The 16134-nt window shown below is 43.9% G+C and overlaps 1 protein-coding gene across 1 annotated transcript in view; it reads left to right on the top strand.

Annotated features, from left to right (window-relative positions):
- Positions 1–8659: 8659 nt before the first annotated feature.
- NSUN5 (NOP2/Sun RNA methyltransferase 5) overlaps positions 8660–16134 on the top strand; it is a gene marked incomplete at its 3' end in the record, with an annotated part of 31629 nt that continues 24154 nt past the window's right edge. The window contains exons 1-4 of the mRNA XM_082244301.1: positions 8660–8865; positions 8954–9076; positions 13811–13982; positions 15275–15383. Coding sequence (XP_082100427.1) covers positions 8773–8865; positions 8954–9076; positions 13811–13982; positions 15275–15383 — 497 coding nt within the window. The 5' untranslated portion in view covers positions 8660–8772. The remainder of the gene's footprint in view (positions 8866–8953; positions 9077–13810; positions 13983–15274; positions 15384–16134) is intronic.

Here is a 16134-nt window from a genome sequence, read left to right as displayed (position 1 = left end):
TACACTATGGAGGATCTTCTCTCTTTTATGGCATTCCTATTGGGGAGCATTATATAACCAGAGAATCCGGAAGCTATGTTACCTGTTAGGAATATTGTGTGAGCCCACCCCACATATACCCGGAGTCTATCTGCAGAGGAGCCCTGTACAGCTCAAGGATTTATATCTACAGGCGCTCATATAATTACAATCCGGTGAGTGAGGGACCAAGAGGGGAGCACATAGTGTTTAGCACCTGCACAGAGCACTGGTTGTGTGTGCACAGAGACTTTATGTGGAACTGCTATCATCAATTTTTGGAATACTAAGCACGGAGCACTTTTTGTATTTATGGGATAAATCCCTGTGGGACATTATTTATTTATTTATGGTCACTTATATAATATAATATATTGGTTTACATCACTTGGCACTTTATATGATTGGCACTTGGCACCTATTGATATTTATACAGAGAGTTATTTACATTATTATATGATTGCACATTTATTTAATAATTATTATATTTAGATAGGTGAATAGAATATTTTGTCATAATAATAGCACTTGGAATATTGAGCAATATTTTTACAGCACATGTTATGAAAAATTTTTATGAGCAGCGCTGATACAACTACATATTTTACATCACAACAAGGAAGCCCCCTTTTTTTCTCAGCAGCAGCTCACTCCCACATAAAAATAATAGTACGTGTATATACGTTGATATTGTACAGCACATAATCATGAGCGCAGGTACTTACACATATTTTAGTTTATATACAGATACGGACCACACCTCCCCCATCCCTCTGACATTACAGCGGGGATACTCCATGCACCGGCACCTACTATCTCCCCTGTGTCACCCCCCCAGCAGAGAAACTCCGGAGTCCCCCATTGACACGCAGCCTCAGATCAGAGCCAATGGGGGACCTGACCGAGACACCGCCCTCCTGTACCAGTCTGACACAGTCACTGGCAGCGCTATTGGATGTCACAGCACTAACTCCGCCCAGCCAGCCAAGGGGGTGCGGGGACCACAAGCACATTATCAAACAAGCAGTGCAGGGGGAGGAGCGGAATAGGCGAGGTTACATGACCATGCCCCAGAGCCCGCCCCCAGCTGGAATCAGAGCTCCGGTGTCCCTGTACTCAGTGATCTGCCACTGGAAGGAATATTGTTCCAGTGCCATGACAACGGCCCTCGCGGCCAAAAAACCGACCAGCCCACCGGGAATTCTCCCGATGCTCCCGATTAGCCAATCCGGGCCTGGCGGTGGGTTATATGTGCAGGAGAGGAGTACGCAGTGTAAAGCGGTGGGTAGTGTGTGCAGGGAGAGGAATGCAGAGTGTATAGCAGTAGGTAGTATGTGCAGGAGAGGAGTGTGGAGTGTATGGGGGTGGGTAGTATGTGCAAGAGAACAGTGTGGAGTGTATAGCGGTGGCTAGTATGTGCAGGATGGTGTCAGAAAAGCAGTGGAGAGTTTCAGTAGTTATTTATTTTTTTTACAATTTTATTTTTTTATTATTTTTTTAATTCTTTCAAAATACTTTTGGGAGACCAGTGAATGGTGTCAGTAGGGCAATGGACAGTGTCAGAATCTTTTTTTTTTTTCCGTACATCACGGGACACAGAGCCATAAATCATAACATATGGGTTATATAGCCACCTACAGGTGAAGGACACTGGCAACCAATCAAAAAGAATGTCCCCCTATAAAACCTCTCCCACACAGGAAGTACCTCAGTTTTTTCGCCAGTGTCTAAAGTTGATGGTCACGGTGGAGAGTTTCTCCATATATTCTTTAAAGAATAAAGAAGAATATGCTACATACCCCGATCAAAGATCACTGAATCTAAGGGGTTAGCTATCAGATCCATCAAAAAAAGTCAGAAGACTAAAAAAATGGTACCTGAGCCTCGGGAAAGCAGATACGAGGTTTTGCCTGTAATGTTGTCCTTTTTAGGCACTGGACCCTGGAATCCGGACCCTTGGGAATACCAAACCCCAAAGGTGCTCCGTGCAGGGTACTCTACAGGTCTAAGGCTGTGGCCCCTCTAAAAACAAGGGGACCCAGTCCTTGAAGGTCGGCAAGACAAAGCTCACTGTGATGGGTGAAGATTGGATCCCTGTTTCAAACAGAATCCTACAGCAAGACTGGTAAATCCAATTTAAAATATTTACACATACAGCAAATGTAAATATTTTATGCACTATTCCCTTTAAGAGATATCAGAAACCGAGTGCCATGTGGGTCTCTGCATGAGACAACAGATGTTAAGCTATGCTAAATACATCTTGTTAAGCATTATTTCTTTGCTTGCTTATTTGACACACTGTTTTCACCCTATGCTGATCACCTGAAAGGTATCAGCTGTGACAAACCAATGTGTGTATGAGACCTATTCTGGATCTCAACCAGTTTCTGAACATTCATACTTTCTGTATGGAGTCAATTCGTTCAGTCATGGCCTCCCTACAGGGAGAGGAATTTCTCTCATCCATAGACATAGGTAACAAACTTTTCAGAGAAAGGGAATTCAATAAGACACGGGGCACTCACTAAAACTAGAAGAAAAACGGTTTAACCTTAAACTGCATTCTTTACTGTCAGAGCAGTAAGGACGTGGAATTCTCTTCCACAAGCAGTGATATCAGCAGGGAGTATTGATAGTTTCAAAATACTTTTACATGGGCACCTTAAAGACCGTAACATTCAGGGGTATACAATGTACGGTTAATAGCAAATACACACACACACACACATCATAGGTTGAACTCGATGGACTGATGTATTTTTTCAACCCTCACTAAATATGTAACTAAGCCATCAAGGATGCATATCTTCATGTGCCTATACTCCAGGCTCATCAAAGGTTTTTACGCTTTGCAGTGGAAAACCGTAATTTTCAGTTTGTAGCCCTTCCCTTCGGGTTAGCCACTGCTCCTAGAGTGTTCACAAAGATCCTAGCTCCAGTATTGGCTGTTCTAAGGTCCCAAAGGATATCAGTAATAGGATATCTGGATGATCTATTACTTATAGATTGATTGCCTTTAGCTCTAAGCCGAAATGTACAGTTCCTAGAAAGGGTTGGATTCTGAACTTGGCAAAGTCAGCATTAAAGCCAGTCCAGCTGTCAGGACCCAGACTTGAACCTGGGACCTCCACTGTGCCTGGCAATGACTCTACCTACTGAGCCACCTGGAATGCTGGACAGCCCGCTGGACAGCCCTCTGGACAAGTCCTTTATTGATCCTGCGTGAATCTTAATTGCCTTGAACCTTGAACCCTTTTTTCCTCCCAAGAAATTCCTGATTTAAGCCATGTCTCTGCACTTCCTGGTTGCCAGAATATTGTGTCTTCACCACCCAATATCTCGCTTGTCTTTCCTGCTGCTGTCTGTATCTTCACTAACATTTGTTAACGACATTTGGCTGGTTCCTCGACTATGCTTCTGCCTAATCCCAACCTGTAGCTACTCGTTACCGACCTTTGGCTACTCCTAGACTACGCTTCTGCTTGATCCGAACCTGCTATATCTGCTATTTGACCCTGGCTTGCTCACCTCCTGGTGGGGCAATCCTGAGGACCGCGACCTGGTACTAACACGCAGCAAAATCCATCTCCACCATCAGGAGCACTGGTAAACATTGGTTAGTTCTTAGATTCAGCACCTCAGGTGAGCATGCATCTGCCATAGTGACCTGCCTGTGTTCCTATCCAGCTGGTTCCTCCTGTGTTAGCTGCTATAGCTACTGGTCTTCGAGCCTGACTTCAGATCGTGACACCAGCGTCTGGAATATCTGATTCCTTGTGTACACAGTACAGGCAAAGGTATTCTTGCCAAAAAGAATGGTCACAGATCTGAAGGATCTGGTTTGGTCCGTAGTAAGGCTGAGATATCCTTCTGTACGTCTTTGCAGGAAGTTATTGGGGAAGATGGTGTCTGCATTCGAGGCAATTCCTTATGCTGAATTACATACCAAACCCTTGCAGAACAACATTCTGCCTAGATGGACCTGAAAGGTTCAGTCTCTGGACTGGTCCATGTCTCTGGTACCAAGAGTACGTCAGAGTCTGAATTGGTGGTTGTTGACCAGAAATCTGGAGAAGAGGAAATCCTTTCTTCCAGTGACCTGGAAAGTGGTGACTACAGATGCCAGCTGGGGAGCGGTTCTGGAGGAAGCCACTGACTGTCCAGGGGAAATGGTCCTGGGTAGAGAAGAGTCTTCCCATCAACATTCTGGAAATCCGAGCAGTCAGTTGGGCTTTGAAATACTGGACGCCCAGACTTCGTGGGGCACTCTGTCAGGGTGCAATCTGACAATGCCACGGCTGTGGCTTATATCAACTATCAAGGAGGCACAAAGAGAGGTGGATGTCATCCTGTCCTGGGCAGATAAGTTTGTGCCATGCCTGACAGCAGTTTTTATACCAGGAATAGAGAACTGGCAGGCAGATTTTCTGAGTCGTCAATAGATGTTTCCAGGGGAATGGTCCTTACAGCCCGAGATTTTTCAATCAATCTTCCTATGCTGGGGGTCCCAGACGTAGATCTTTTGGCATCCAGGTTCAACAACAAGTTAAAGAGATTTGTGTCCAGGACCAGGGATCCACTTGCAGTCAGAGTGGATGCTTTGGTGACTCCTTGGGAGGAGTATTCACTGATCTACGCCTTTCCTCCGGTGCAGCTGATACCGCGTCTGTTACGCAGAATCCAGCTAGAGGAAAAAACAGTAATCCTGGTAGCTCCGACATGGCCGAGGAGGGTTTGGTATGCACAAATCCAGAGGTTGGCAGTGACAAGGCCACCTACTCTCTCAAGGTCCGATATTCCACCCTGCTTTACAGTCTCTAAATTTGATGGCTTGGCTATTGAAGCCTTAATTTTGAAGGAGCGGGGAGTATCTGGCCCTGCAGTTTCTACCCTGATAAATGCTAGGAAACCAGTCTCTAGAGTAGTGATCGACCAATATCGTTTTTTCGCTGCCAATACCAATATTTTGGCCATCGAATATCGGTATCGCCCGATATTGGCCGATATTTTTGAACATTTAAAATTTTGCAAAATAAACACAAATTCTGACACAAATCTGTTACTGAACATACTAAACTTTATTTATTAACAATTTTTACATTAAGGGCTTGTTCTTCACACCTTAACTGCATGAAAACTGATAGGAAAACTTCAATTGCAGGGACATTTAATTTCACATCATTCTGATTCTGCATTAATGCATAAAAAACTGCTGCAGTAGTGCACTCAATCACTGCAATAATTTTAAATCACTACTGCAGTGCAGTCAGTGCAAAAAAAGCTAGGCAACACAACAGCTACACAGTGGATTGGACTGGAGTCAGTGGACTACCTCTGCAGTATGGCACTCACTGCAACTACCACAGTCAGTGCAAAACTGCTAGAAAAAAAAAAGCTAGGCAACAGCTACACAGTGGATTGGAGTCAGTGGACTACATCTGCAGTAGGGCAGAGTTGGCCCCCTTGCAAATTAGGGCGCATTACGGTGGTCAGTTTATACCGTGGGGACTGGGGATTCAACAAAAAGGAGGAGAACAATTGATGTAGGTGGACAAAAAAAAAAAAGGACCTGGGCAACCACTGTGGAGAATTGCAGAACAGATAAGTAAATATGAGGAGAATTTTCATTTTAAATAAATTGATAGTGACAGTGGAAGTTTTTCCCATTTATTCAGTGTCGTCTTAATGGATTGAAGTACTGGGATTAGATTAAGGGAGAGGAAATCATTAGCATTTCAAGAAAAAATAACACCCAAGTATTTAAAATCCTCCACTCACTTCAATTGTACAGTGGAAGGGGCTGTGCTCTGTGCATCAGGCTCAATAAGGAAAAGCAGAGTTTTGGTCCAGTTCACCTTAACTAAGTAGTAGGAGTTCAACACCCAAAGAGCCCCCTGCAATGGGGGACCTGAATTATTAAGAGATAGGTGGCAGTCATTGCATACAAGGCCACCCTCTTCTCCAGCCTGCCAATCTGAAGACCTTAAATGCATGGAGAGACTCAGGGAGCTTCAGCCACTGGCTCCATGGCTTTTGCAAAAGCCCCTAACTAGCTCAAAGAAAGTGGACAACCAATCCCAATCTAATGGCAGCTGTAGGGCAGCGATAAATAGTTTTCGGCCAGCCAATAAAATATATGCAAAACCCCAATGCTCCAAAGGACCTCCCACGGGTAAGGCCACTCAACGAATCAAATGCCTTCTCAATATCAAAAGAAGCAACCACCCTGGATCCCACATTGTAGTGTTGGACATGGATATTATTATACAATCTACATAGGGTAATATCAGTATATTTACAGACCATAAACCCCATTTGGTCTGACTCAGTCACAGAAGGAAGTAAGCAGTTATGTCTAAAAATGAGAAGTTTGATCAAAATTAGCATGGGGTCCTTGGGTGGTTTATAGCCAGGGAGGTGGAGTCAGCCAAGGACAACCTGGTCTAGAAGGAAGGACAAAGCCCCTAGATGAAAATCTGAGGGTATGGTAGATGTATAGAAACTACTATAGTAATGGCAAAAAGTGTCTAAGATACCGTCTATGGAATTATTGACCTCACCCACGGAAGTCCAGAGGTCTGGAATGAGAGTAAGAGGTATATCATGCTGTTACATCATGCGGAGGACAAGTGCCAATGGGCAGTGATAAGAAATTCCGCTAGGTGTGTTCTACTTTTGGATCCTGGTCTCAACTGCTTGATCTATTTTTCCTATCCTGGTCTAAATCTATTCAACCTATTTTTAGATCCTGATCTCAACTATTCATTCTATTTTTGGATCCTGGTCTCCACTGTTTAATCTACTTTTAGATCCTGGTCTCAACTGTTTGATCTATTTTTAGATCCTGGTCTCAACTATTAAATCTATTTTTAGATTCAGGATCTATTTTTAGACCCCAGTCTCAACTATTCAAACTCTTTATAGATTCTAGGTAAATTGTGTGTGCCCATGAAATGGAGACAAACTTCAGTACCCTATATTTTCCATAGGCAACATTTTAAAAGCCCATACAGGTCCTCAGTTTAGCGTTACCCAGGAGCTCTGGTGCTAGAATTACTGTTGTCACTCTGCCATGTGCGGTGATATGTTACATGTGTATCGCAATCAATGTTTTCATGTGTAGGAGCCCTTGATGCGTGCATTTACATTTGTACGAGCATGGGGTTGGGGGGGCCTCCAAAAAATTTTTGGGTGGGGATTTTATGCGCTTGGGTGCAACTTAAAATTTTTTACATGTTTATTTTTACATCATATAGGGGCCAAAAAAGTCCCCTGAAGCTTCACCTGTCATCTAATGAATCTACTGAGATTGTACTGCATTAGATTCTTCCCCAGCCATACAAGCTTGGAAAAGTGAGACCGGGACCCAGAAGTGACGTTTTACACATCGCTTCGGGGTCAGCAAGAAGAAAGGGAGGAAGGTGGACACATGTCCGCTTAGTTCCCTCCCCTCTACCCAGCGTCATCCACCATGCTGGTCCTGGGCATGCTGTTGGGCATGTGCAGAGCGGCGGCTCTGAGGCTGAGCTGTGAGAGATACACAGCTCAGCCCTGCAGCCAGAAGAGACACCGTCATGGCAGCACAGCGGTAGGTAAGAGGCGGCCTGGGCATATGTTAACCCTGTTTAGGCCGCGTTCGCAGCTTACCTCCTGCTGTGCGGCCTGATCATCAACTGGCCACAGAGCGGGTGGCCCCGGCCAACCGGGCAAATGCAACACCCCATTCTAAAATGTAAAAAACGATTCTAATAGCTTTACACAATGCAGCAACATCCACACGTAGGACACCCAACGTTAGAGGTGATTTATTTTTCCAAAGCAAATGCACTTTTTTCACACTGGTACTGACTAGCATTCCTATGTTTCTCTTCTCCCTCAATTTCTCTCCATCAGTCAGCTAATGTGATCCAAGTGCAGAGTGAGAGAGGCACAGGAGGTCAAATAAGGATGCTGTGGAGGCAACAGACATCCTCCTTATTAACTGATGACATCATTGGTTGTTAGGATCAGTCCCGGGACAAGGTCATTCAGCACTCAGGGCAAGGATGGCAAACTGCACCCCCCTTCCCCTAGGGTTAGGATCAAGGCACCCCCCATCGCTGCAATATACCATTGCGCCCAGGGCAACCGTCCCTCCTACCCACCCCTGGTTAGGATGCCAGTGTCCGGAAAGTCGTAGTGGTGCATAACGAAAACCCCTGGCTTTGTGTAACTACAAGGCAGGCTTAATCCACCCGCTGGCATGTACACAAAGATCAATCTTTATGCATTTTGCCAAGGCACTGCAGATAAACCTCAAGGCACCCTGGTTGAAAAAAGCTGATATAAGTAATCTCAGACTGTAACCACACCCTTTAAGCCACGCCCACTGTAGGCACAATTTCTAACCACGCCCATTTCCACCATCCTTCCTAAAAAATGAATGCCCCACCCCTAATTAACATAATACTCCGCCTACATTAAAAAAAAGTATCCCTAAACATTTTCAGAATGTTGGCAACTATGTGAAGATGACAGGACTTCCTAATTTTATAACAGACTGACATGTTTCCAGGTGTTTTCTATGACAAATATAAATAAGAACTCCCATTCGGAGAGCTTTGTATAGCCCCGCCCACTCTCCTCTCAGCACTGAGCCTCCATACGCACACTGGAGCCGTAAAGCGATGTCTCGGCTGATGTCGTAAATCGCAGGCAGTGAATGGCCGCAGAGAGGCGGAAGGGAAAACACGTGTGCAGGTCGGAGCAGCCATGGCTCTGTACCAGACGGCGGCGGGGATCCTGGACAGGCTGGGGCGGAAGGAAGGCGCTGTGAAGAGCTTGGTGTACGACAGCGGCTACAAGGTGCCTCTTTCTCACCCTCTGCCATTGTGTGTACACACCCACGGCACATGGCAGCGCTGATTAACCCCTTGTTTTCCTTGTCACCCAGAATGTCCGGCAGCTGTACGCTCTGCTGTGTGAGACTCTGCGCTTCTCTCCCGTGCTGGAAGATGTCATCACCAGTTCACAGCTACTACGAGGGAACAAGAAACTGCCCCTGAACCTGGCCAAAGTGAGTAGGATGGCGCCCCCTGCAGGCCGGGCTGTCATTGGTAGAAGGGGGCATAGCTCCCAACTGTCCCTGATTTGGAACAATCTGCCCCTCTTTCCTCCTCATTTTGGTCTGATCTATATACTTGTATATAAAATGCACTATTTATCTTTCAAAAAACCGTTTCCCAGTGCTAAAGCTTTCATCCAACTTCTAAATTGCTGCATTTTTTAAAAAATTCAAAAGCCAGTATAAAGGAATAGAAGTGGTAAAATAAGAAGCACTTGTGGGTTCAACTTTTCATATTTCTTTTTTGTATATTTCTCCTTTAGGGGGCGTGGCAGGGGGTGTGTTCTATGTCTACATTACTTTTGCTAATAGGTGTCCCTCATTTCCATCTCAAAAAGTTGGGAGGTATGGAAGGTGGTCTTTGTATGATCTACAATGGGGAAAGTTAGTAAAGTGATACTTGTCTGACAGTTTGGTCCCTTGTGCCACCTGGCCTGGACAATGCCTGTGTAATATTGAGGTCTATAGACCTCAAGTGGCATCAAAGTGAAGTCGCACAGATATTGACGGTACGTTTTGGAAATCATGGGGTACGACTTGTCATATGACTTAGCAGTCCCAAGTCGCAGGACATGTGTGAAAGGGGTCTTAACCACTTAAGCCCCGGAAGATTTTACCCCCTTCCTGACCAGGGGGTATTTTGCGATTCGGCACTGCGTGAATTTAACGGACAATTGCGCGGTCGTGTGACGCTGTACCTAAACGAATTTGACATCCTTTTTTTCCCACAAACAGAGCTTTCTTTTGGTGGTATTTGATCACCTGTGCGATTTTTTTTTTTTTTTTTTTTTTTTTTTTTTGATCATGCGCTATAAACAAAAAAAGAGCGACAATTTTGCAAAGATAATATTTTTCACATTTTTTTTATATGAAATTCCCCCCAAAAGAATGTAAAAATCAAAATTTCTTAACATTTTAGGCCAATTTGTTTTATGCTACCTATGTTTGGTAAAAAAAAGCGTATTTTGATTGGTTTGCGCAAAAGTTATCGCGTTTACTAACAAAGGGAAAGATTTTTGTTGTTGTTTTTTTTAACGCATAATGGCGGCGATCTACGATTTTTTTTTTTTTGCGGTATTGCGGCGGACAGATCGGACCCTTAACTGACATTTTTGACACTTTTGGGGCTACCAGTGACATATTTCTACAGTAATCAGTGCTATACATATGCACTGTTACTGTAAAATTACACTGGCAGTGAAGGGGTTAACTTTATTTGAGAAGGAGGGGTTATGTGTGTCCCTAGGGGCGTGATTCTAAAGCCCCGTACACACGTACCGATGGTCGGCTTACAAATGTTCCTCTTTTCTCCCCGGGATGTCGGTGTCTGCTGAAAAGTGCAAAGACAGCACAAGGACAGCACAAGAATTTTGTCCGCCGACTGCAGAAGTGATGTCATGTAATGGTTAACTTTCCCTGTGTTTTCTATTTTCTGAGCATGCCCAGTCTTGCAAATCTGCGGTCTGTCGGCCGAATTGTGTACTGACAGGCGAACAATCGTCCGTTCTGGTGTCGGCATACAAATATTTTCATGTTTGCACGAAAGACTTTTGTCCGCGGATTGTGCGCAGACAGCTGTCGGAGGCACCATACTAACACGCGTACAATCGGCAGATCCTTCGTCCACCGACGTTTGTATGCCGACGATCGGTACGTGTGTACGGGCCTTAACTGTGATTGGCTGTGGCTTGAGGTGTAGGAACAGTGATCAACGGTCCTACATAGTAGAACCGTATGATCACTGTTTCTACACAGGGGAGAATGACAGGTGGCTTGTTTACATCAGCCGCCTGCCTTTCTCCCTCTCCACCCGACGATCGCAAGTGACCGGCGGACATCGGGTCCGTGACCACGCCTCCGGGGGCGCGTGCTCGCTCCCTAGACCCTCACAGGCTATCGACGGTCGGCAAGTGGTTAATCCCCTCTCAGCTTCCCTTTGAAATAATTGTGAATGCCTGAGGGGTGCGAAGGATTGATGATCATGTGCACGTTGAGTTGACCGCTCGGCCTTGTGTTGAGAGCACACAGTGAACGGGCACATAAACAATGGCCACCCAGCGACACAAGTGTGTTGAGCAGTAGTAAAGCAGTTAACGTGTGTCAGCCTCAAGAAAGCTGTGCATCAGATTCAGACATTTCTTACTACAACAAAAGAAAACAGTGCAGCGCTTATAAATAATCCAGTCCTGTATAGTCCTTAAGTGTAAAAATCCAATTCATATGTCATAATACAGGCGGTCCCGGGGTTACGAACACAATAGGGACTGTAGGTTTGTTCTTAAGTCGAATTTGTTTGTAAGTCGGAACATGTACTTTTTAGGTGTAACTCCAGCCAATATAATTCATACCTGTGCAGCGGGATGCGAGTGAGATGCTTCTGGAAGTGTGGGGCATACAGTACATGTAGTACTGCAGCGTGCGTTGTGTCTCCGGGCACTGAAAGATGGCTGCTTGGCTCGGTATCCAGCACAGGAGCGAGAAGCCGGAAATAGCCGGCAGTGACGTCATGCGGCCCCCGTTCATAAGTAGGAGTCGTTCGCAACTCAGATGTTCGTAAGTCGGGGACTGCCTGTATAGGAAGTGAAGGGGAAGACAGGAAAGCCCTTAAGGACTGTACACACAATATGAAAATCAGAAGTAAAATTTTGTCAGACGAACGATCTGCTGATTTTCGGATTGTTAGTAAGGTGCTTTCGACAGCTGATTACGAATTATCGGATGACAAAAACTGGATGTGCAGGCTATAAAATTTTTATCGTACGTCAACACAATGCCCGATTTTCGTTTCATGAGTACAGTTTTCGTCCAAAAAAATTTTGTAAGAGCAAGTCTAGGCATGCTCAGAAACGAAAGAATACATACAAAACAATTCTACACATGACATCACTTCTGAAGTTGAATTCTGTCCTACGAGAATTTTTGTATGAAAGTAACCTCTTCACTTTCCATATGAGACTAGCATGCAACAAAAAATGGACGAAAGATCGTTAGATAATTTGATCGTGTGTACGAGGCTTTAGATGTCACAAACCGGTAGATAATTCACATAGAGAGTCCACAGGGTGACAGACCATCCAAAACGGTGTGATACACAACACAGTGATCCTCCACCAGGCACCTCTATATGCTCAACAGATTTCCCAGGGAGCCAAGCCTTGAGTCAAACTCATCAGAAAGTCCACCGCTCCTCAGCACAGATGCGGCAGGCAGTGTGTAGGCCCAGTCCTGGATGCGTTTTGTGTCAGTACACGTTCTCAAGAGGAATCTGCCTATCACTCACAGTGATATTTGTGACATCTAAGGGCTTTCCTGACTTCCCCCTTAATTTCCTATATTGCGACATATGAATTGGATTTTTACACTTAAGGACTATACTAGATTGGATTATTAGCGCTGCACTATTTTCTTTTCTTGTTTTAGAAGGCATATATTAACCTTTTTAGGGCTAGCAGCTTATGAATACATAGCGCTCGCTCTCCATTGTTTTATTTCTTACTACAGCCACATTTGAAATTTGGCTGCACAGTTGAAAGAACAGTATGGCCAAAGCTTTTATGGCTATACTCCTATGGGTCACAGGAATGCACTTACTGTTGTCCTGTGACCCAAGAGTCAGCTGATAGCTGGCTATTGCCTGCTGTCTACTGACTTCACAGAGCCGCTTCACGCTCTGAGAGGATCCCGTAAATATTGTTGGGATTCACTCAGCTGCCTGATTGGCAGCTGACCCTGCTTCTCAGCATGCAGGAGAGAGCTAGAGGCAGCAACGTTACCCCCCCTCCTCTGCCTGGCACTCCAGTGAGTGCTTGAAGAACAGAGTGGTGATTAAAGCTGGATACACACTATACAACTTTTGTTGATAGATTTCCTTTAGATTTACCTTCAACTATGTAGTGCAAGGACATGTCTGATTGCATGCAAATTGAAAGTGTTTAGGTCTAACCTCATATTATATGGTTTTGGTAAATCTAAAGTAAAAAATCTTCAGAAAATTGTATAGTGCGTATCAGCTTTAACAATCTCTGCTGCTCATTATTCTTTGCAGACCGAGAACTGAGCCATTGGTGGTCATGTGATCACTCAGTTCGAGGGACAGCTACAGGTGAGTATAGATTATTTTTTTTAAGTACTTGAACCTGGTTTCACACTATTGCAAACACAGACAGTCGACTTGCATGTGATTCGCATTATTGTGCAGATCACATGTGATGTCTGTGTGATGCAAATTGTATGGCTGAACTCGCATTGCTTTTGCATGAACATAATGCAGGAACCCCCCCCCCCCCCCCCGCACTAGAATCAAAACGCATGGGTGTTCACACCCATGCGTTCTGATCCCTGTCTGAATTCACAGTTCACACTGCGTCTGTGAACCGATCTGTGGGTCATTACCTTTGTATTGACACCCGCTGCGGTTTGCAGACTGAGAACTGAGCCATTGGTGATCATGTGATCACTCAGTTCTCAGTCTTCGAGCCGACAAGGGACAGCTGCAGCTGTCATTAATTTTGTATTTACACCTGCTGCGGTTTGCAGAGGGCAGTGTTAACTGCCTGCGATGGAGATGCATAGCAGGAATCCGCACTAGAATTGCGCTGGTTCCCGCATCCCAATAGTGTGAACCCAGGCTTAAAGTGTGCATTCTTAGCAGATGATCAGTCAGCTCACTGTGTCCTTCTGTCTCAGGTGCTAGTGTATGATTTGCTTTTTGGCAAAGGTCTGCAATGTGGAGGTCGATGGAAGGCAACCATTCTTGCCCACCGTGCCCGGTTACAAGCTGAACTCGCAAAGTTAAAGGTCAAGAAGAAGGTCAGCAGCAATCGAGACTTGTTGACTTCTATGGGTGTCGTGACTGATGGTATGTTAGAATCTGTGATCCTTTTTAATTTTTTTCAGTGCTCCTACGAGCCAGGAAAGTCGGGATACTGCACCATGCAATGTGCATACTGAGGAAAGCAATGGAAGTTCTAATATATAATTAAAGCAACAAAAAAAAAGGCACTCCTCTACTACTTGTGAAATTAATTATATTTTTTTTTTTGCTAGAAAATTACTCAGAGCCCCCAAACATTCAATATATTTTTTTATCAGATACCTTAGGGAATAAAATGGCGGTCATTGCTACTTTTTAATCTCTTATAGTATTTGGGCAGCAATTTTTCAAACGCATTTTTTTTTTTTTTTTTGTGGTTTGTGGGGGCGGGGGGTTTCATGCATTTAAAAAAAAAAAAAAATAACATCTTTCTTTATGTGATAGATGATGTTACGTCAAGTAAATGGATACCTAACGTGTCACGCTTTAAAATTGTGCACACTCGAGAAATGGCGCCAAACTTTGGTACTTAATCTCCATAGGCGAGGCTTACAATTTTTTACAGGTTACCAGCATAGAGGTACAGAGGAGGTCTTGGGCTAGAATTGTTGCTCTTGCTCTAAAATTTGTGGTGATACCTCGTGTTGTTTTAACACCGTTTTACATATGTGGTCACAACGAATGTATGCGTTGGCTTCTGAGTGCCGGGACTGGGGCGCTTTAAAACATTTTTTTATTATTATTCTTTACCTTTTTTTACATCCTTTTTTTTTATCACTTTTATTTTTATTACAATGATTGTATACATCCCTTGTAATAAGAATAGAGCATGACAGGTTCTCCTTTAGGTTGGAAAGACTGAGATAAAAAAAAAAAAAAATATATATATATATATATATATATATCTATCGATCTCAGCCTTTCCAGCCGAGATCACGGCAATATTTACGACTGCCAGCATGGATGTAACGTCATAACGTCGCTCCTAGGCCTCCCGAGAGTCAGAGGCTGCCGGGGACCATCTGGTCCTCAGTATTCTCTATGGTGAACTTTTGCCACCAGCGAATTCCTTCTCCGGCTCGCTGATCGCACGGGTGGGAAGAATCAGAGGGACGTCCCCTCCCGCTGCCTGTAAGAACGATCAAGTGGCTGATGATTGTTCTTACAGTGCAGGGAGTTGCTGGCTGCAAAAGATGATATCTGAATGATGCCTTCAGCTGCAGTCATCATTCAGATATCTCCACTCAAAGTCCAGGTCGTCATATAACGTCCTTGGGCTGGAAGTGTTTAAAGTATTACTTCTTTCTTCACGTCTTTTCTATCTGCTCTACCTTCAGGACCAGCCTTGCCACGATATATACGTGTGAACACACTGAAGACCTCCATGAATGATGTAATCTCTTATTTCAAACGCCAGGGGTATACTTACCTGGGAAAGGCACGAAGGTGAGTTCTCAGTTAGCATTGCTGAGCATTCCAAAAAAATTGGGACGCTGTGTAAAATCTACATAAGAACAGAATGCAATGATGTGCAAATCTCATAAACCCAAATTATTATAAACATATCAAATGTTTAAACTGAGAAAATGTACCATTTAAAGAAAAAAGTAAGGTCGTCTTGAAATTGATGGCTGCAACCCCTTTCAAAAAAGTTGGGAACAGGGCTATGTATACCACAGTTTAGCATCCCCTCTTCTTTTAACCACTTAATGACCAGGCCTATTTCTGACACTTGTTGTTTTGTTGTTTACAAGTTAAAATCAGTATTTTTTGCTAGAAAATTACTTAGAGCCCCCAAAACATTATATATATATATATATATATATATATAGATAGATAGATAGATAGATAGATAGATTTTTTTTTTTTTTTTTTTAGCAGAGAATAAAATGGAGGTCGTTGCAATACTTTGTCACACCATATTTGCGCAGTGGTTTTTGGAAAAAAACATTTATTTTTTATTAAAAATAAGAAAAACAGTAAAAGTTAGGCCATTTTTTTCTATAATGTGAAAGGTAATGTTACGCCGAGTAAATAGATACCCAACATGTCATGCTTCAAAATTGTGCACGCTCGTGGAATTGTGACAAACATTGGTACTTAAAGATCTCCATAGGCGACACTTTAACCACTTGCCGACCGCCCAACGCAGATTTACTGTGATAGGGTGGCTCGGCTGCCCATAATCGCGTAGATC

This window comes from Pelophylax lessonae (genome assembly GCF_965119305.1).
Source record: "Pelophylax lessonae genome assembly, chromosome: 2".
NCBI lineage: Eukaryota > Metazoa > Chordata > Amphibia > Anura > Ranidae > Pelophylax > Pelophylax lessonae.
The sequence above is the reverse complement of the archived record's forward strand: the minus strand, read 5'-3'. Positions and strand labels throughout refer to the sequence as shown.